At 42.2% G+C, this 19,907-nt stretch overlaps 2 protein-coding genes across 2 annotated transcripts; one reads left to right on the top strand and one right to left on the bottom strand.

Annotated features, from left to right (window-relative positions):
* Window positions 1-2,689: 2,689 nt before the first annotated feature.
* nup35 (nucleoporin 35) lies at window positions 2,690-6,229 on the bottom strand. Its single transcript, XM_079170574.1, has 9 exons — window positions 5,962-6,229; window positions 5,264-5,419; window positions 5,040-5,164; window positions 4,864-4,915; window positions 4,334-4,442; window positions 4,168-4,237; window positions 3,325-3,453; window positions 3,083-3,220; window positions 2,690-2,992 (listed from the first exon to the last, which is right to left on the bottom strand). The coding sequence occupies exons 1-9, from the start codon at window positions 5,972-5,974 to the stop codon at window positions 2,915-2,917; spliced, it is 870 nt and encodes a 289-aa protein (XP_079026700.1). The 5' UTR covers window positions 5,975-6,229; the 3' UTR covers window positions 2,690-2,914.
* A 649-nt stretch (window positions 6,230-6,878) lies between these two features.
* dnajc10 (DnaJ (Hsp40) homolog, subfamily C, member 10) lies at window positions 6,879-18,113 on the top strand. The gene is made up of 25 exons (XM_079169568.1): window positions 6,879-7,172; window positions 8,336-8,595; window positions 8,773-8,938; window positions 9,103-9,153; window positions 9,596-9,678; window positions 9,990-10,121; window positions 10,939-11,032; window positions 11,148-11,225; window positions 11,413-11,456; window positions 11,702-11,767; window positions 11,858-11,923; window positions 12,004-12,093; window positions 12,189-12,299; window positions 12,373-12,487; window positions 12,732-12,859; window positions 13,853-13,969; window positions 14,075-14,176; window positions 14,314-14,374; window positions 14,729-14,823; window positions 15,959-16,092; window positions 16,351-16,404; window positions 16,498-16,645; window positions 16,791-16,913; window positions 17,503-17,610; window positions 17,691-18,113. Exons 2-25 carry the CDS (start codon window positions 8,383-8,385, stop codon window positions 17,700-17,702), a joined length of 2,391 nt encoding a protein of 796 aa, XP_079025694.1. The 5' UTR covers window positions 6,879-7,172; window positions 8,336-8,382; the 3' UTR covers window positions 17,703-18,113.
* Window positions 18,114-19,907: the final 1,794 nt, after the last annotated feature.

The following is a 19,907-nucleotide window of genomic DNA, read 5'->3' as shown; positions in this document are numbered from 1 at the left end:
TTCATGTCATATGCACAGAGAGTAGACTAAATTAACAATTGTAAGACAACACCTTGGATAAAGTGAATGATAATATAAATTACAAAGAGTGCAAACATATATAAAGCATATGGATCTGGGAAGACAAGCAATATTCCAGGCGGGCCACACATCCTCCTCTGTACCACAAAGACAGTGAGACAAAGAGGACAGACATTTTACTCATTAGAAACACAACAATACCATTCACACAGAGGGAGAAGGGGTGTAGCTGAGTCTCCTGTAGCACAAAGCTATGGGCCAGAGACGCCTGTATATCTGTAGTGTTTCATATAAACTGTTTACCCTGATCGGTTACAAACGTCCTTTAAGGTCAGCAGGGTCTTGCATAAGCTCAACCAAAGCCTTTCCCCGTGTCGTCCAGGCACAACCCCCTCCTCTCATTCTTTCTTCTGGCAGTGGGCCCTCTGTTCTGCATACAGTGCAGGCTGTGAGGCCTGTTCTCGTCATTTATCCCCTGACTTTATGCTGTGCCAGTGGAGTGGGGGCTGAGTGGACCATATGTTGCTGGCATAAGGTACACAAGAGGTAATTGGCCACTCGGGGAGAGGTCAACTGGTGGGAGTTTTCTTAAGTGGCACGCGATGAGTGAGGCTGGAGCCCACTGGAAGTCCCCCTTACTCCAAGGCATCACTCCTCAGGTAACATTCTGTCCACCAATCGACAGCTGAGATGAGTCAATGTAACATTGATACAAGAAAAAGGGACCCTCTCTGTAGATTTATTCACTAAAACCAGAGTCATTGTCCATACTACTTGTCTGAGCCTCTTTGGCAGGTTAAGCAGGATCATCAGTGTTAATGTTTGCACCGCCTCAGGTTTCAACTTGATTTTCCGTAATTATTAGTCATTCAGTGACGTACAGCATTATATCCTGGCAGGCAGGCCAAAGACCAAGGTGTGCCAATTGACTAAAAAAATGTTGCTCAACTTGATAAAAGTAGGTGTGAGGTGTTTAAACTGAGTATATGTTTCTAAACGTTTCAGCTCTTCACACACTTGAACTCTCTAGGTTTTTGGCAACCACTCTTCAAATATTCCCAACACAAAAACTAATAGTGGACTTTTTAGTCTGTCCTTCACACAGTAGACTTCTTGAGGTGTGTGTGGCAGGATTTGCGGCCCCATCTGCTGGACATAATACAAGTTCATATTTACACCAGAGTCCATTCAGCCACTCTATACTGTTTATTTTCAATCATACAAATGCTTTTTTTTGTAGCAGCACCAACCGAACGTCCATATTTTATGTATCACTGTCAATTAAACCAGATTTTCTAAACAACAGTATCCATCAACATGAAAAAAAATACAAAAATGTACATTCTTTTGAACAAGGTCTTTCTATACTACAAGTATAGCATTGTTAGCCCAGTTCCCTACCGTCTACTCCAACACGAGCCGTCTTTATTAACAGTAACAAAGTTATAATCAACAGTTTTTACAGATTATTAGATATATAAGTCTATAAACATATATACAATGTGTGCAGGACCATTACTTGGCCAGGAGCAGTGACTTCCTGGTGTCTTGTCACTGTAAAATACACACAAAACTTAATTTGTGAGCTTTAGAGGTGTAGAGCAGATGTTGTCAACTTTAGACAGAGCAAAGCTTTCTTCCTGTTTCCAGTCTTTATGCTGAGCTAAGCGAATCATTACTGGCCCCACATTCCCTGGAGACATGAGAGGGGTTTACATCCTGTTGTCTAACACTCAGGAAGAAAGCAGATATTTATCAAAATGTCAAACTGTTCCTTTAAATACACTATTTGGCCAAATGTTTATGACCCTGTGTGTACTTTTGGTCGGAGTCTTTCTTTCCTGGTTTGAGGCTCTTAATGTCCATGAATGCAGAAAACACCAACTTTTAATATTGGTTACCAGGCTGATAACCACGCATCGGTTTTTGGTTGCCGAAACTGAAGATATGGTTGCTTTATATTTTGTTATAAAGATATTAAGATACTATGCAGTTATACATCAGCTCAATCATGGAAATATAACAAAGAATAAAAGCTTTATTACAGTAACCGAACAAAATGATTTGTACTTTATGTTTTACCTTGTACTTTAGAGAACTTGAATCTTGATAGTTATAAGTTAACGTGTCCACCTTCAATCCCTGGTATACAAAGTTGTATATTTGAGTTTTGGGTGCATGTTTCGCTGTCCCTATTGTTTTATATGTTAGAAAGTGGTTGCCACTGTTGGCAACTGTCGAGCCCAGGAGTGGAAATCTTGCTACAGCAAACAATCATATTTACACAACGGTGTTCTTTCCAACATTGTGTCATCGGTTTGTGTTTGTCCAGTTCCTTTTTCAACATGATGTCTCCGTCCATAGAGACAGACAGAAATGGTTTTCCCAGCTCGGTGTGAAAGAACTTTACTGGTCTGCTCAGAGCCCTGTCCTCAACCCCATCAGACACCTTTGGGATGGAATGAATACACAGACTGAGCTGTGAGTGGAAGGGCTGAAACCAGAAGAGTGAAGGCTGCTACAGATAAGATGTCCAACAATCACATATTACTAGAATGTTTGCGTGTCCACAAACTTTCGCCCACGCCATGTAAACATGAGGATGTGACTGCACTCTGTGGATTGAACAGCGCCACCTTGTGGCTGTTGAATGAAACTTCAGCTTCACTTCAAACCAGAGAAAAACTTTATTGAGACAAAACATTAAAAAAATACTGATTATAAAAGAAGAGAAAGACAAAAAGATTCTCCACCTCAGCAGACACACTCTCACACACACACTCTCTCTCTCTCTCTTAAACACACTCAGTGTAGTGAATCAGTTCATCCATCGCTCCATTGCTTCCCCTCTCTCCTTCAAGGCTGCAGGTATCCCATGATGCATTGTGTAATGTCACCAGCCAAACATGTACTCCATCGCTTTGGAAACCAAACTGTCGTCCTTCCTCGGTGTCTGTCTGTCTGCTACCACCTGAAGACAGACACACAGATTGTATTGCTAAAGTCAACCAAATGTGCAGGCAAGATTTTCAAGTAAGTGAACCCTGGGGTCGGAGGTCACCTGGTAGTCGCTGCAGGAGCTCCTGTAAGCGGCGCTGAGCGGTCTGATAGCGGAGCGAGGAGTGGAGGGGAAGACGGAGGTGGAGAAGGAGGTGGAGAGGGGCGACGACACGGCTACGCTGCTGCTGTCCATCACACTCTGAGAAAGAGAGAGAAGAGGCTTCAAACGGGGCTCGACGTCACCTGATGTGGAGGACCAATCAGACGGCGGAGAACAAAACATAACCTAAAACAGGTACCGACCTTGTCTATGCAGGGTTTGACTCCCACCATGATGGCGTCACCAAACACTTTTCCATCTTTAGACAGAGCTTTCCTCGCCTGAAGTCTGGACTGATACTGAAGGTGCATCCAGTTACCAGGAGACGCCATCTGTCAATAAATCATCAATTCAAACCAATACATCTGTAAATAACATAAATCTATGTTTCCAATCGTTTGGCTCTACTGGGTTTATAAACTTAAGTTCATTGATCAGGAAGCTTACTCCACTCTGACATCATCACAAACTGCAGTGATTCTCCACATGTCTCCAGCACCGATAAAGAGATCATGCATCCACATTTTACGTATTCAGGGTCATATTTCTGCTGTGTGAACGCTCTTAATGGCAAATAGTTGTCTACAACATCATTTCATTCAAAAATTCAATTTTTGTGTCCCTGCGTTAGCTAGTCAGCAATGAAAATCTTTTTTTCTGTGAATTCTTGAGCAGACTGAAAAATTATTTTGACTATTCTAACTATTTAGTACCTCCACAGCCTGCTAGATGGCGCTCTGAGGCTCACGGAGAATAGCTGGTCTATGAGACTACATAGTTATAATGCATAATAATTATGCAATAATTATGTTTTGATGCTTTTAATGGTTTTATGTGAAGCACTTTGAATTGCCTTGTTGTTGAAATGTGACGGATACTTTGCTTCAGCTTCATTAAATGTTCTTCAGCCCTTCAGCTAATCACTTCACCTGTATGTGAATCCAAACCCTACATAGCTCCCCCAGTTGTGTTTTTATTACTTCAGTTGTTATTAAAAAGGTAATGCCCATCCTTGTTTCTATTGTCACACTCGACTGGACTCTCACCGTGTGTTTGATGATGTTTCCATATTGTGCGAACTGCAGCAGGATGTAGGAGGCTGAGGCTGGAGGGAAACTAACAAACAAACACAAACACGGAGTTCATATATTTGTATTCGCAGTGTATTAAGCAGTACAGCAGTGTTAGTAGTATATTTAGCAGTATAAATACCCAAACACAGTGACCCAAGTCTGGTCCAGCTGATCCTCAGATGACAGAGACTCTCCCTGACTGTAAAAAGGATCCACCTGAGCTGGAGACAGGCACAGCTGATGCACACCTGGAGACAGACAGACAGGTGAATACAGGCACGGTGACAGCAGACCACAGAATGCAGAGCTTTGATTTATGAGGGGTTTTTCAAGAGAGAATAACAAATATGGCAGACAGCTGAACAAACACCCTGCTCTTTTAAATGCCAGAGTTACTTTCATCTTTGCCGATGCTGAAACATAGTTCCAGAGACTAGCGGGTATCTCCCCAAAGCGGTGGAGGAAAGTGAAATTTCATTAATTTACATGACACATTCAGCCACGTAATTCCTGTAGAGAAGATCCTCGCTAATACAAACAATAAACTTACATTTGAACAGAATTGTATATATATACCAGCTGCAGTATAAGTGTTACTTGTTGTGGACTCTCTAGTAATATCAGCAGTAGAATAGGTAGTACCAGTAGTCGTATAGTATCAGTGTGTACCTGGAGTTGATGCCCCCCGAGCAGACAGAGGAGAATGCATAACTGGAAAAGACTGAAGAGAGACAGAGAGAAACATTTAAAAAGTGTTCAGACTTTTCTTGCCTTAATCACATTTCATCATCACGGCCGTCTGATTCTGAATAAATATCGTTTTCAGAAAGCGCCTTTGTACTAACCTGTCTGAGTGTGTTGAGGGGCGTGGTCACACTAACCAGGTCGTCATGTATACTGCGAACGGGTGGGGCTCCACTCTTATCTTTGGGGGTGGGGACAACGGGCTGCGGGGCACCTCCACATCCTCCTGATGTAAAGCAGGACAGGACACACTAATAAATCTACAGAGTAAACAACAATCAGCTGATGTGCAGATGGGGGTCTTCCTGCTGACCTCTGGGCGTACCTGTGCTCTCACTAATGGGCGTGGCCAGACTGAAGGGGCGTGGCTGGGGGCTAGCTGGAGCTGGCATGTCGCCCATCAGGAAGCCTGGCAGAAACTGAGCTCCAGGGGTCGACTTTGGAGAGGTGGGAGAGCCCAGGGTCATCGGTTCAGTTCCCACTGAGAGACGGGGACAGGTGGACTGGTTTAAACAAGTGGTCTGCCTTGATCTTTAGAAAACATTGGCAACTTGAGGGAAACGGGTCATTTGTTATTGTGCATATTTTTCCATCAAGATGTAAAAAGAGTCTTTGAGGATTCTGGAAATTCCTTCACAACAGTGGAAACTACTGTTAAACAACCTTCAGGGGTTTCTTTTTGCATGCTTGGCTCTGTGACTGTGCTCTCTGGGTCCACTTCCAGATCACTGTGTAAATACATATTGAAGTAATCACGGCACAGGGACAATAACATACAGTCAGATCTCTGCTCTCATTAGTTTGCTATCAGCCCGTGTGGACATGAGAAATACTTAAATCCAGTTATTAACCCGCTGATTGACGTCTAATAATGTTTTACCTCTTATAAAACCAGAGACATGTAAAGTAAACGAGCTGACAGGTTATCAGAGCAGACAGATAGTTTATAAACATAAAACAACAGCAGGGTATTATGACAGGCGGACAACAGCAGAAGATGACTTAACAAAACATCTTCTTTACCTTGTAGCTCCATCTCTGCTTCGTTACTTTCTGGCCGCGATTTTCAAAAGTAGGAAGTGACGCCGGGCAAAAGGAATGGCCGGCTAGCTCACGCGGCTAGCAAAGCTAACTGATTTGTCACTATAACTGCTATCGAAAAGTATACTTTAGTGAATACAAAATTGTAGCATCCAATTAGTTAGAGCAGAGCGGTTTAAAATATCAAACCCAGTCCGCTGTAGTTTGTTTCTGTAACTCAGAGCTTCTGGTGGAGGGCTGACTGAGAACTAACGCTACAGCACTGCAGCTAACTTGGTTAACTTCTGGCGCATTTAGATAGCGTCAGTATGAAGATGCATTCAAGGGCGTTTATGGATAAAACGACAATATCCAAATAATTCAAGTAAACAATAGACGCACAGACAGAACATGATACATGGTGTAATGCAATGACACGTGAAGAAGATAATACGAATTAAAGTTTAAAAATAAAAAATAAAAAATTTGGAATGTGTTATTGGAATATGGCCTGTGGCCCTGAACGCACCAAATCGGTGTCATCGGAATGCGGCTTGTGGCCCCCGAGTTCAATCAAGTTACCGTAGGCAACAAAACAAAACATCCCGGTAAAGGAAACTGTTCTGTTATCGAAATAAAAGCGCGACGCTAAGATGGAATGTAACGAAGTACATTTACTTATGCTTTACTTACTTAAAACATGTTTTGAATACAAGACCAATTTCACCGTGTGACGGATCCGAATACTTTATTTACCACCGTCAAATAGTCTGCTGTCTTGGTGAGCAGTACAGTCTTTATTGTGAAATTACTTAAACGGAAGTGGATCGTGTTGTTGTGTGTACCTTGATGCCGGTTTATGAGCCGGACGCTGATGCGGATCTTCAGCGCTGAAGGCTTTTAAAAGTTGAGACGCGTCAAAGATAACGCAGCTGCAGTTTAAATTAGACCGAAACTTTGGCAAACGACCAGTGACACGTTACTGTTAACTTAAGCTTCGCCAACACACTGCAGACAGCTTAATGTCGCGGTGAAGCTAATACGCTAACGTTAATTAGCTAGCAAGTTAAAATAGTTGCTGCTGACTGGGGACGCACAGCTAGCTAGCTTAGTTTAGCTCATAATAGCTTTTCTGCAGGATCAAGAAAAACATAAAATCTTAGTAATTTAAGATTTCAACCCTTTGGACATCTCCCCTCAAATCTGCCTTTCGTGTAAGACAATTTTTTCTATTCATTTAACACAGATATTTTTCATGTTGTTATAGATATGTTATCTATCATATTCGATGTCTTTAATTGCTGGTTGTTGACAACATATCAAAACTAAATGTACCAGTTTTTCTCAGAATGCTCTGGAAGGCCTGTTTTTCCTCTACTGCAATTTCTAAGTGCTGACATCTGCATTAATGTGTCCGTGTTCGAGTATGAGCTCTTCTACTCAAGTCAGAGATGAACAATAGTGTTGCTGCTTCTTCAGTGTTTCACCTGTTTAACAACTAAAAATGAGCCTTTTATTTTGAAAGTAGTTACTAGTGGATGCCAGAGACCACTCTACTAACATACATGTAAAGTTTCTACTTATCTGATGTGTTGCACCCCTTTTTCTTTGGGAAAATATTTAAAAACCAGGTCCCCAAATCAGGCCAGAAAGCTGCAGTTGACCAAGGACAGGTGCTGATCTATTTCTTGATTTGATATTTGCAAGCCACATATACATAGAAGAAGTTACTGGAAAGCTGTGATCATTCGTCCAGTTCATTCTGGCCCTAAAGTGATCCTTGAAATCTACAGCCCTCGTTCTTTGCAAAAAATGCCTTTTTTAAGTCAATTGAAGTTGGTATACAGTCATTTTAGTACAACATTTGGTCTTTGTGTTACTGTCCCTCCACCAATGCTCACCGGAGGAACAAAGTTGGATTTTTCTTCTCAAAGTACCGCGACTTGAAGATACCGCGTTGCTTTGTCTAACTCGGACTGCTGCATCTTTACTTCACCTTGAACTTCACGCTTGAAAGCGCCATCCTGACTGTTGGAACGATTACAGCCGCCAGCAACATCACACGATGTTTTATATTTACAGGCCAAGTTCATAACAAAAGTATCTAAGTTTGATTGTGCAGGAGCCACTTTCTTATTCTACCACAATATATAAGATCACAAAAATAGAGACACTTAACCGTAATTCCCAAACAGGAAATGAACAGGAGAACAAGGGGAGAACAAAGGAATTTCACCGTATGCACAGTATCACCTGATACCTACCACTTTATACTTTATGTACACATGTTCAGTGTTCATTGTTTTTTTTGTCAACCTGAACTGACAACCTATTTGGGATAAAAAGGTAGAATAATATGCCTTTGTGTGTGTTCCAGCTGCTCGTCTTCTGCTGGTGATTGTGGTTGCACTGGGAGAGCTGGTGATGGGGCACAGCGTTGTCCTCGGGGTTCAGCGACCTCGCCCCGTCCAGGTCACGGTGCCACTGCTGCTGGTCCTCGTCGTCCTGTCAGCGGTGGTTTGGGCGGAAAGCCAAGACTACTACAATCTGCTGAAAGTCAACAGGGAGGCCACGACCAGAGAGATACGACAGGCCTTCAAGAAGCTGGCGCTCACCATGCACCCCGACAAAAACCCTGTGAGTTACTCTGACAAGCCTCAAACCACAACCCTGAAACACCTACGTACTGTATAAACCCTGTTAAAAATCACAACCCCTAACACCCCAATTAAACCTAGAACTACCTATAAAAAAACCCTGATAAAACTTCAGTCGGTGTACACAAAAAATAAACTAAACCGTGTTGTGTTTTAGGGCGACGCCACAGCCCATGAGAAGTTCCTGCAGGTGAATCGAGCCTACGAGGTTCTGAAGGACGCAGACCTCCGGAAGAAGTATGATAAATATGGAGAAAAGGGATTGGACGAGCAGCAGCAGGGAGGACGCTACGAGAGCTGGAACTTCTACCGATATGACTTTGGTAAGTCTTTGTAAACATGCACACCTGTCATGTGTAACCAATGCGGTTTCTGTTTCTTTGTTTTGAGGCAGTTTCTATTGATACCATCACAGAGCATTTGAATATCGAACTCATCTGCATTCTTAAACAGCTGTTTGACATTTCATTCTGTTTTTCCGGTCCAGGTATCTACGATGACGATTTGGAGATCATCACGTTGGACAGCGGAGAATTCGGTAATTTGCTTTTTAAATGTTTGTATTTCACACCTCCAGAAGTAGCTCTGTTTTGCCATCATTTATCTTAAACCAGCATTGCATTTAAGTCTACTGTTTAATTACACTAACAAAGGGTGTGCTTGGGTGGTGTCGGGGGGTGAAACTCCCGCCCCAAAAAAGGGTGTTGGCTTGATTGCTGTCTGCCTACAGTGTAGCGCTTCCATATAGTTGTGTCACTAACAAAAGACAGATTCTAAAAAAGCAGCAAAGGTCGACGTATCCTGACTTTAAGTGCCCAGTATAGGTCAATCTCACACTGGACACTGGAGCCTAGATTTCCCATAATTCAACTCAGTATTGTCTCTCATTGTGTCTCTTTGGCCCCAGTGGGACCGTCACTGTCTCATGGCTGTGAGACACACTAAAACATGGGTGTTGTATGTGTGTGTGTGTGTTTCAGAGGCAGCAGTGAACTCTGGAGAAATCTGGTTCATTAACTTCTATTTCCCACGATGCTCTCACTGTCACGAGCTGGCTCCAACGGTAATATAACACTTAAACACATAATAAATACACACACACACACACACACACACACACACACACCCACACTTTAAACATAAACTAAACACACTCAACACTGAACATGCACCGTGTATGCAAGTGTTTGCTGCTCAATGGATCCTGTTATGGTTCTTGTTTTCCACGGCAAGTTCTTTAATTTGTCATTTTAAAGCCCTTTTTTTTGTTTTTACATGTAATATTTTTACACTTGTTTGAATTTCCTCTTAAGATATTATCTACAGGAGACATTGTGTCCGTCTGTCTCTCTAACTAACGTGTTTGCCTCTCAGTGGCGGGAGTTTGCCAAAGAGATGGACGGAGTCATCCGGATTGGAGCGGTGAACTGTGGAGACAACAACCATCTCTGCCGGAGTAAAGGCATCAACAGCTACCCAAGTCTGTATATATTCAGAGCAGGACAGGTTGGTTTATTGATCGTTTCCTTCTTAATCCTATATGACCGACTGCGAGTGAAGTGTGTGTAACGCTCAATCGGATAAAATGGAAGTGGAACTCTTAAGTCAGGTGGAGGCCTTTGAATTTATCGCTGACACTTCTTTTCTGATCATTATCTTCCTCTCGTGTTTACACTGAAAACCAGCTGCTTGTTTACGTGAATAAAACTCTCAGAAATAACCTGCAGGCTCATCAGATGACCGCTCACCAGTACGCGTTCGGTTAATAGTTAAATTCAGTTTTGTACCAGAATTCCAGCTGTGTATTTTACTCATGACGAAGGTTTAACTCTGTTAAAGTGTAACGTCATTAGTTAGCTCAGTGGATCAGTCATTTATTTATATATATATATTTATAAGCTCTTTCTCCCTTTGGATCTATTTCTCATGTTAACTGCTTTTATTTGTATGTACCAGTGCAGTCCAATATTCGGCAGACTTGCCTGTTTTATTGAAACAACGAGATCTAGAACTTGATCTTCATTTCTCACGCGTGTTGCTCATGTTGTTCAAATTAGAACTGCAAGTTAAAATGTGAGTTTTTTAGCTCCAAATAGACGCTGACCTGCTACGTTCACAATAAACCAGAAACAAGACAGAATTTCTCATATTTTGAGATTTGACTGATGTTTTGTTTGCTTAATGAGCATCTCCTGCTTCCCTTCACTTGTCCACCAGGTACTTGACTTGCTGTCTGAATAAATCTCGCTTTAGCTGAATTCTATTAGCTCAGCATCAGCAGTCTTGTTTAGTTATCGTCCCCATTTTGCTTGTCTTTCCATAGAGACCAGAGAAGTTTAATGAGGAGCGCTCTAAAGACAGCATGGTCCACTTCTCCATGAAGTTCATCACAACGACCGTCACAGAGCTCTGGCAAGGTGAACCCTTATTCATCATTTCCAGTTTACATCTACATACCAGAGTATCGGGCTGCTTTAGTTCGCTCTGTGTGTGGTCTGACCGTGCGGGTGTGGTTGTGTTTCTTTTGGTCAGGTAACGTGTTCAGCGAGATAGAGAACGCGTACGCGTCCGGGCTCGGCTGGCTGATCACCTTCTGCTGTGACACCGGAGGTAACGCACACGTGGATGTGATGCAGGGTTTTTTTTATGCCTGAAAGTGTCCCTGCATGTCTGATAGTCACACGTCTCTCTCCGCATGTCACACATGCGTATACACAGGTGTGTGTTTGTGTGATGTGGGTATACAGCTGGCCTGTCATGTGGTAGTTATGTACTTGCCTCTCTCTCTCTCTTTTAGATTGCCTGGAGCCAAGAACGAGACAGAAGGTGGCTGGGATGTTGGTGAGAACTCAGCAGTGATATTATAACTGAATTATGGATCTTTTATGCGAATGTGAAAATGAATGAATACATGTTAAAGAAATAAAAGCTTAACTTTTATAATGGCAAAAGAGCTGAGGTGCTATTTCACACAGCAGAGGCCCAGGTGCTAGGAGAAGTAGTGCTGATACTGTGTATTTACTGTCATTAATTCTACTGATCCTATGGTTTAAATAATTATATAAACATCTCATGTGTGTGTGTAGGATGGTCTAGTTAAGGTGGGATGGATGGACTGCACCTCACAGGAACAGCTCTGTGACAGTTTCCAGGTATTTCTCAGCACCACTTTAATACTACTGATAGCACTACTGTAAATTTCAGTACTAGTATTAGTTTCTAATCCTTCTGCTGTATTTCAGGTGACCAGTGGAGTGACTGCTTTGTTCCCACCTGGAAGTTCTCTGGATCAACAAGGCAGCATACTGGTAAGACACAGAACACATTGCTGTACTGTCTGTGATAATTCTGTGTACTGCAGTACTGACTCGATGTGTACATGTTCCAGTGGCTGAATACTCTGGACAGTAGAGAGATTTACAATCAGGTCATCAACCACCTGCCTGATCTGGAACAACTGACCAGCGACAGCTTCCAGGTACTCACACTCACACATACCCTACAGATTCCAGGTACACATCCACCCTCTAAAATACATAACATGTTTATCCTGTTGTAACTTCTTATCCCCAGGGGAAGCTCGCTCATCATCGCTGGTTGGTGAGTTTTACGTTTGGAGACGGAAACGCTGCCTCCAACGAGTACAAGAAGCTACATGCCTTCCTCCAAAATGACCACATACAGGTAACCTGTCTGTCTCTCAGCATGTCTCTCTCTGCCTCTGCCTTTATGTCCAACTGACTGTCTGTCTCTCCAGGTTGGCAGAGTCGACTGTATAGCAGACTCACAGTTGTGTCAGTCACTGTACATCCATAAACCCTGTGTGGCCGTCTTCAAAGGACTGGGCATCCACGACTTTGAGATCCACCACGGTCAGTACCACAGACCGTCAGCCTGTGTTCTTCTGTCCTAAATATTTTAACATTAAAGCATGTTAACATGTTCTAGTAGAAACACAAAATACGAGTATGAGCTGGAAAATTAGCAAGTTATGTTTCCTTTTTAATGCATAATAGATCGAAATAGTTGCATGTTAATTGTCTGATGATTCAATAATTGTTTCAGCTGTAGTTTGCTTGTCTGTGTGTGTAACCTGTGTGTCTGTGCTGTCTGTAGGTAAAGATGTGCTGTACAACATTGTGGGTTTTGCGAGGGACAGCGTTCGTGCTCATGTGACGACTCTGAGGCCGGACAACTTTCCTGCAGACAGAAAGGAGCCCTGGCTGGTGGACTTCTTTGCTCCGGTTTGTAACGATTTACTTTAATTAGACAACTGAATGCGACATTTCTACTGTTTTTAAATGAAAACTTTGTTCTGTGAATGTATTCAAGGTTGTTTTGTAGTGTTTGATAGCTATGCCTGTTTGTGTTATTGATTAATGACCCAGCTATCTCACCAGATACTGTATCTTCCTCCTAAAAAGTAGTGGACCAGATACATAATGCTCGGGCTGTAACGGTACACAAACGTCACGGTTCGGTAGGTGCCTTGGTCTTTGGCTCACGGCTCTGTACAATAGGGAAAACAAAGGAAATCCCAAAAATAACTTTTATTTATTTTATAAATTATTAGCATTCAACAGTTGCTCACTGGCCTTAATTCTTACTTAACAGTGAAGACACTCAAATTCTGCTCAAATAATGATAAATACATAAATAACAAAGGAATAAGACGGAACAGAAATATCTGTGGTGTGAATGTAAAGTTTTTCTGATTCTGCAAATCTCCATTATAAAACTCTGACCTGTAGATCATTCATGAACTGGGCTGCAGTTTAAAGTAAAGGCACAATGGAGGAAGGTGGTCTTCATCAGCAGGGAAGCACAGGATCAGAAAATAAAGTCTCATACGTCACATTCTCCCAATCCTAAATCTACAGGTGGAAATACCACCTGTCATTGTTACTGATAGGCTTGATTGAACCTCAGATGGTTTGCTGCTCCATTATCCAGCCGGTCTGTTTGCCTTCAGGGCTGGTGATGATGCTGCACCTACAACACAAACAGTGAGTGACAGAGAGGCAGGCAGGTACGGGAGGAAAGAACTACCTCGTCATCACAGCTGCTTGTGTAAATTTAGTGCCCGATGCTCAACATGCCTGCAAGCTTCATGCTCGCGAGAGACAAGAGAGAGTCTGAAGAGTTACTGTCCTCAGGCTGTAACGGAAACCTGGGCATTCATTAAAAAAAAACACTCTTAGATATTCAATAGATGAATGTTTGATTCATGTGTGCAGTGGTGTCCTCCATGCCGAGCTTTACTGCCTGAACTGAGGAAAGCGTCAATCCAGTTGGCTGGACAGATGAAGTTTGGCACTCTGGACTGTACCATCCACCAAAACCTCTGCTCTACGGTGAGCATGTGCACATCTGGACTGCACCGTTGATTGTGGGTTAGAAACGGGTGCGTGCCACAGACAGGTTGATCATTCTTTTGTCTTTCTCTCTTGTTTTATCAGTATAATATTCAGGCCTATCCCACCACAGTGATCTTTAACGGCTCCTCTGTTCATGAATATGAAGGACAACATTCAGCTGACGGCATCCTGGAGTTCATACAGGTACCACTACATACCAATGACATAATACACACTACTTTGATTCTTACTGCTGCCACCTTCCCAAAAAGAAGGTTTAAATAACAAGCATCAAGTGAAGAACATCTTTTGGCTGAAAGAAATTCTCCCTGTCTTTGCAGGATCTGGTCAGTCCATCAGTGCTGGTCCTGGATCCTTCCAGCTTCAGCGAGAAAGTTAAAGGTAAAACTAGTTCTTAGAGCAACAGAAAGTCCTGGTCCTAGCGGCTAGACCAGGGGCTGGGTGCACTAAACTGTTTAGTTCTTCGGCTCTATTCTTTAATAGACGGTTACATGACACTCCAATTAAGTTCCAATATGTTTTTTAACGGTGTCTCTAATGACAGGTTGCCTTCTCATTGCTCACACTGAAAACACAAAGCTTTAAATTCAGAGGGAGCCAGGAGGAAGGGAGGCTGTTTGGAATTTACACTATTCAGGCTTGACTGGTCTAACTGAATAGACCATGTTCTTGGTTCCTGTTCTAACTTTCTACTCTTGTTACTGCTCATTGATTATTTTATTTTATTGGTTTCAGGTCGAGCTGAGGGGGAGATCTGGGCGGTGGATTTCTACGCTCCATGGTGTGGCCCGTGTCAGGCTCTGATTCCAGAGTGGAGACGCATGGCCAGGGTACAACACACACGCGCAAAACACACACGCACTGCAAAAACCACACACACACACACGCACTGCAAAAACCACACACACACACACACACACACACACACACACACACACGCACTGCAAAAACCACACACACACACACACACACACGCACTGCAAAAACCACACACGCACTGCAAAATACACGTGCACTGCAAAAAACACACACACACACACTCACACACTGCAAAATACACATGCACTCACGCTGCAAAAAACACATGCACTGCAAAAACCACACACACGCACTGCAAAAAACACACACATATATATCTGCATGCAGCTGGCTAGTTGGCGTTAGCCACCTGGCTACATGGCAGGTACAGACAACTCCAAGAAAACGGATCATGTCTGACGAATTTTGCAAACTTGCTGTTACCCTGATTTGTTAAAACCCAAACCTGGTTACTTATCGTTAAGATTCTTGGTGTGCAGCCAGTGTCTCTTAAAAACTCACTATTTGCAGTTCTTTTTAATTTCTACGAGACAGAACACTGAGTCAGCACTAAACTCACCAGAAGAACAACGTGCGTAAACACCACAGCCCCACTGATACTAGATGTTTTAGGTCGTTACTGATAAATATTAGAAATATTTACAAATCCAAGATGAATATATTGGCTGGTTTTTATATATATCATTTAAATTTAAATTGTATGGGGGAGCATTTTATGCCTTTTTATTAGAGAGATGACAAGATATTAAGGGAGAGAAATCGAGGATGATGACCCGTCGGACTCAAACATACCGTGATCATGTGTGTTGCCTTTCAGAGGCCGAGCCTGAAACCAGACATTATTGTAGGGATCAAATAAATGAAATAATTGTGACAAAGATATGTACTGAGCAAGATATCTTATAGCTGAAAAATCACCTTGTCATTTCTGTCTGGTGGACAAACTATGTAGTAGAGACAGTTTCTAAATGAATGTATTGTCACTTGCGTATACACTGACTCTGTTATATCTGCAATGAGCTGATAATAGACTGATTTAAACTCAAATAAACAACACAGCATTGTGTCTTCAGTGAATTCCGCTCTCTAGATTTGTGTCAGGTGTCTAACCCGTGTGTCTCTTTCTTTCTGTGTCTCACCGTCCAGCTGCTGTCCGGTCAGGTCCTGGTCGGCTCAGTTGACTGTCAGCGGTTTCAGTCGTTCTGTCAGGGTCAGGGCGTGAGGGCGTACCCTGAAATCCGCCTGTATCTCGGCAACACCCGGCAGCCAGATCGCTACATGTATGCACCGCACTTTAAAGTACTCCTCCTGTCTGTATAGACACTGTGTTACATGCACAATGTCTGTACAAACTACGTACAGCATGTTGGGAGACTTTGTTCTCCAGAGTCGGATGAGAAGATGGATTTCATCTTTGCACATCCAGCACAGAACTATCGAACATGTTTAATGAGGCCAAATACAATTCATACAGTCCAACCCATTGTGACAGATTGAAGATGTTAAGAGTTTATTGATCTTTCTGTGTGTCTCCTCAGGACCTATAATGGTTGGAACAGAGATTCCCATTCACTGAGATCATGGGCACTGAGGTGAGACTTTCTTAGTCTTTCTTGTGTCAAAAGAATCAATAATTGCGTCGATGCAGAGTCCAGTAATCGTGTTAATGTCTTGTGTGTGTGTAGCTCCTTACCCAAAGCGTCAGTGGACCTGACCCCAGAGTCCTTTAGGTCTCTGGTTCTGTCAGGTCAGGATCACTGGATCCTGGATTTTTACGCCCCTTGGTGTGGACCCTGTCAACACTTCGCCCCAGAGTTTGAGGTCCTGGCTCGGGTGAGACATCGTTTTTCTTTTTAACTTCTGCTCTGTGGTTCCTGTCAGTCGCAGACAGAAAACACACACATTAACGTGTTCTTAAAAGAGAGGATTTCTATGTAGTCGAGGCTCTTATGAAGGATGTTCTCTGTGTGATTGACAGGTTCTTAAAGGGAAGGTTCGAGCTGGGAAGGTGGACTGTCAGGCTCATCATCAGACCTGTCAATCAGCTGGAATCACCGCTTACCCAACCGTCAGATTCTACCCGTACCTGGGGACAAAGAGGGTGAGGACACACGCGCGAAGCAGCAGCAGTTTCAGTATAAATAAATAAATAAGAGTTGTTCTGATACCAATCAGAAATGCCTCCAACACAGCTTAAAATACTGGATCATTTACACAAACCGACAGAACAGCAACCTGTTCATCCTGCCCGATCAGTGCTGAACACGTGAAACTCTCAACAGACATGAGGAGGAAGCAAGGTTGCTCACTCGTTAGCTACGACGGCTCAGGAAGAAAAACGATGTCTGCATCCAAAGTCAATGATGGCAGGAGCCAAAGAGCCCTCTCGCTTCTTCCTCATCTCGGTTGAGTGTTGCACATGTGCAGTACAGATTGTGCAGGTGCTAGCAGAGAGAGTAACGTTTGCTAGAGGTGGCAAAATGTCAGCAACACTAGAAAATCCCACCAGTAAAACTGTACTCTGTATGTATTTGTTCATGTTTTGCAAAGGGTTTAACCTGAGCCAGGCCACACAACAGTGATAGCAATCATATCACCTAACAGTACCAAAGTAGCTTATTCTTAAACTTTAAAAAAATATATTTCTACTACATTTTAAAGCCTAAACTTGTGTGTTTGTGTGCTGACAGCATGAACACAGCGGAGAACACATCAATAGCCGGGACTCCAACGTGATAGCTGACATCGTCACACAGCGACTACAACAGCTGACGCCGCGGTTACACAACAAACGGAAGGTAACCGTCCGATAACGCAACATTTTAAACACAAATCAGACAGAGAATCAGAGTCTGACGTCCGTCTTTTTCTCCGACAGGACGAGCTCTGATGATCTGAGCCGGTGCACCATGGGAGAGACCAGCAATCTGATTGGTCGGGGAGGGACAGCGGTGGATTTGATTGGTCCAGCGCAATGATCAATCAGTCAACACTCCTTGAAAAAATCCAACACTGTCAGACAGACGGACTGGGCACCGACTGTTACCTGCTGTGTTGAATGTACTGAACACTTCTGCCTTGATTTTATTTGTTTTTATTTTGTCTCCATTGTTTGTATTTACTCTATGAAGTAAAACTGTGAGACACTGGTTACTGGACATATTACTGACACGCACACACACACACACACACGGAGCCCGATGTTGACATGGTGTTGTATTTTATTGTTCATGTAAAAACTGTTGGACCTTCAGAATAAAACGGTGTTTCTGTTAAAAGATTTCAACAGTCTCATCAGTTTTACAACCTTTGCTGAAGTTTTAATTCTGCTTCTATACTTCCTGTCATCACTTAAAGTATATCTCAAAGTCAGAATGTCATGTAGAACTGAAATGATTAGTCAATTGATGGGGCTGTCACAACATCCGATTTTCACTACACGGTCATGCTAACACAATATTTATAGAAAATTAGAAAAGAAATCATCAGTTTGTTGGTTGTGCGTTTTGTCTCTTTTTTTGGCAAATTAATCTCAAAATACGAGTGAAGGGAGGAGAGAGAGTCTGTTACTATTATGATATATTATATTTGTAATAAGTTTGTAAGTCGCTTTGGATAAAAGCGTCTGCTAAATGACTAATGTAATGTAATAAAGGGCTGGATTATTTACACAATATCAGATGTTTACTATTAACATGATGAATAGACTCATTTTTAAATATTACGGTTATTGGTCAAACCGATATATCGTGACAACCCTAAAGATAAATAGAGGATATGCTATTTTACATCCTGAATTACATTTTTATGGGTTTTGAACAGTTTGTCAGACAAAACAAAAATATTTTAAATTTAAACATTTTTGTAATTTTCTGGCGTTTTATTGACTAAACGGCAGATTAATCATTCATTAAGATAAATGTTGATTGCAGCTCTAATGTCAATGTAGGGTTACATAATCAGGAGATGTGTTTCTGTTGTTGACTACCTTCATCAATATAATAAAACTATAACCCAATACAGTTCAATATGAATTGAATTAACACCTCCAAAACCGTTCTAACGCTAAACATTATGGCAGCGCTCTTGTATTAGTTTGCATACGTTTGTTTTTGCTCACTGTACCTAATAAACTGCCTACATGTATTCTTACGTCTTCAAACATGCCTGGAGGGAATAATTAATTTAAAATTAAATCAGCTATTCTTCCTTTGACCAGCAGGTGTCAGTGTCCACTCTCAAACCAGAATGTGTTTATTAGCTAAAATGTGTTGAGAATGTGTATATAATATAGTTTCTGGTGAGCTGAGGAAGCCTTCTAGTCTGATGGAGTAACAACCTGACCGTGATGCATGCTGGGAACCTCTGTGACCCTAAACATAGTAAGTGTGCATACTGAACAAGACGGATCAGTAGGTTTAGAGTAGGGCTGTCTGATTATTCTGTAGATTATTAATGTGAAAAATAAGTTATTAATCGAGAAAAAAGCCCTCAGCAAACAAAAACATAACGTCCTTTGATAGACAGACCTTTTCTCGATAATGTCAGAAACATGCAGCTTTCTAATGGTTCGTAATGATTGTGTGTTTCCAGTTGAACCAGCAGACGACACTGTTGCTCCTCTGCTCTGCTGTTCGTCTGGGAAAGAGTTCAACAGGAAACAGCAAGTACCTGAACACAGATTAACATGCAGGCTGGTACAGGAGCGAGCTTCAGCACAGGATTGAGAACATCTCTTGTTATGGTGAAAGTAAACATATTGGTGGTTGCTCTGGTAATAATCCTGTAAGCAGAGCTCACATAGACTGCTGCCTCTAAAGGGTTTGAAAGAGTTCAAACCAGCAGCAGGGGGATCATAAAACCTTTGCGCACTGGTTTCAAACTGAATTTCTAATACGACAAATTTAGCACATAAAGTCCAAGACTAAACTGTTCTCTAATTTGTGTTATATTAAGTTCAGCAATGGTCCAGGGTCTCTGTGAGGCGACGAGAAGATGGCGAGTTTGACTGACTGATTTTACAATGTTTTTCTTTGTTTACAGGGACACAGACTCTCTTTTGTATGAGAGAGAAAAGACTCTCAGCTGTTCCTGT

This window comes from Pholis gunnellus, assembly GCF_910591455.1.
Source record: "Pholis gunnellus genome assembly, chromosome: 12".
Classification (NCBI taxonomy): domain Eukaryota; kingdom Metazoa; phylum Chordata; class Actinopteri; order Perciformes; family Pholidae; genus Pholis; species Pholis gunnellus.
The sequence above is the reverse complement of the archived record's forward strand: the minus strand, read 5'-3'. Positions and strand labels throughout refer to the sequence as shown.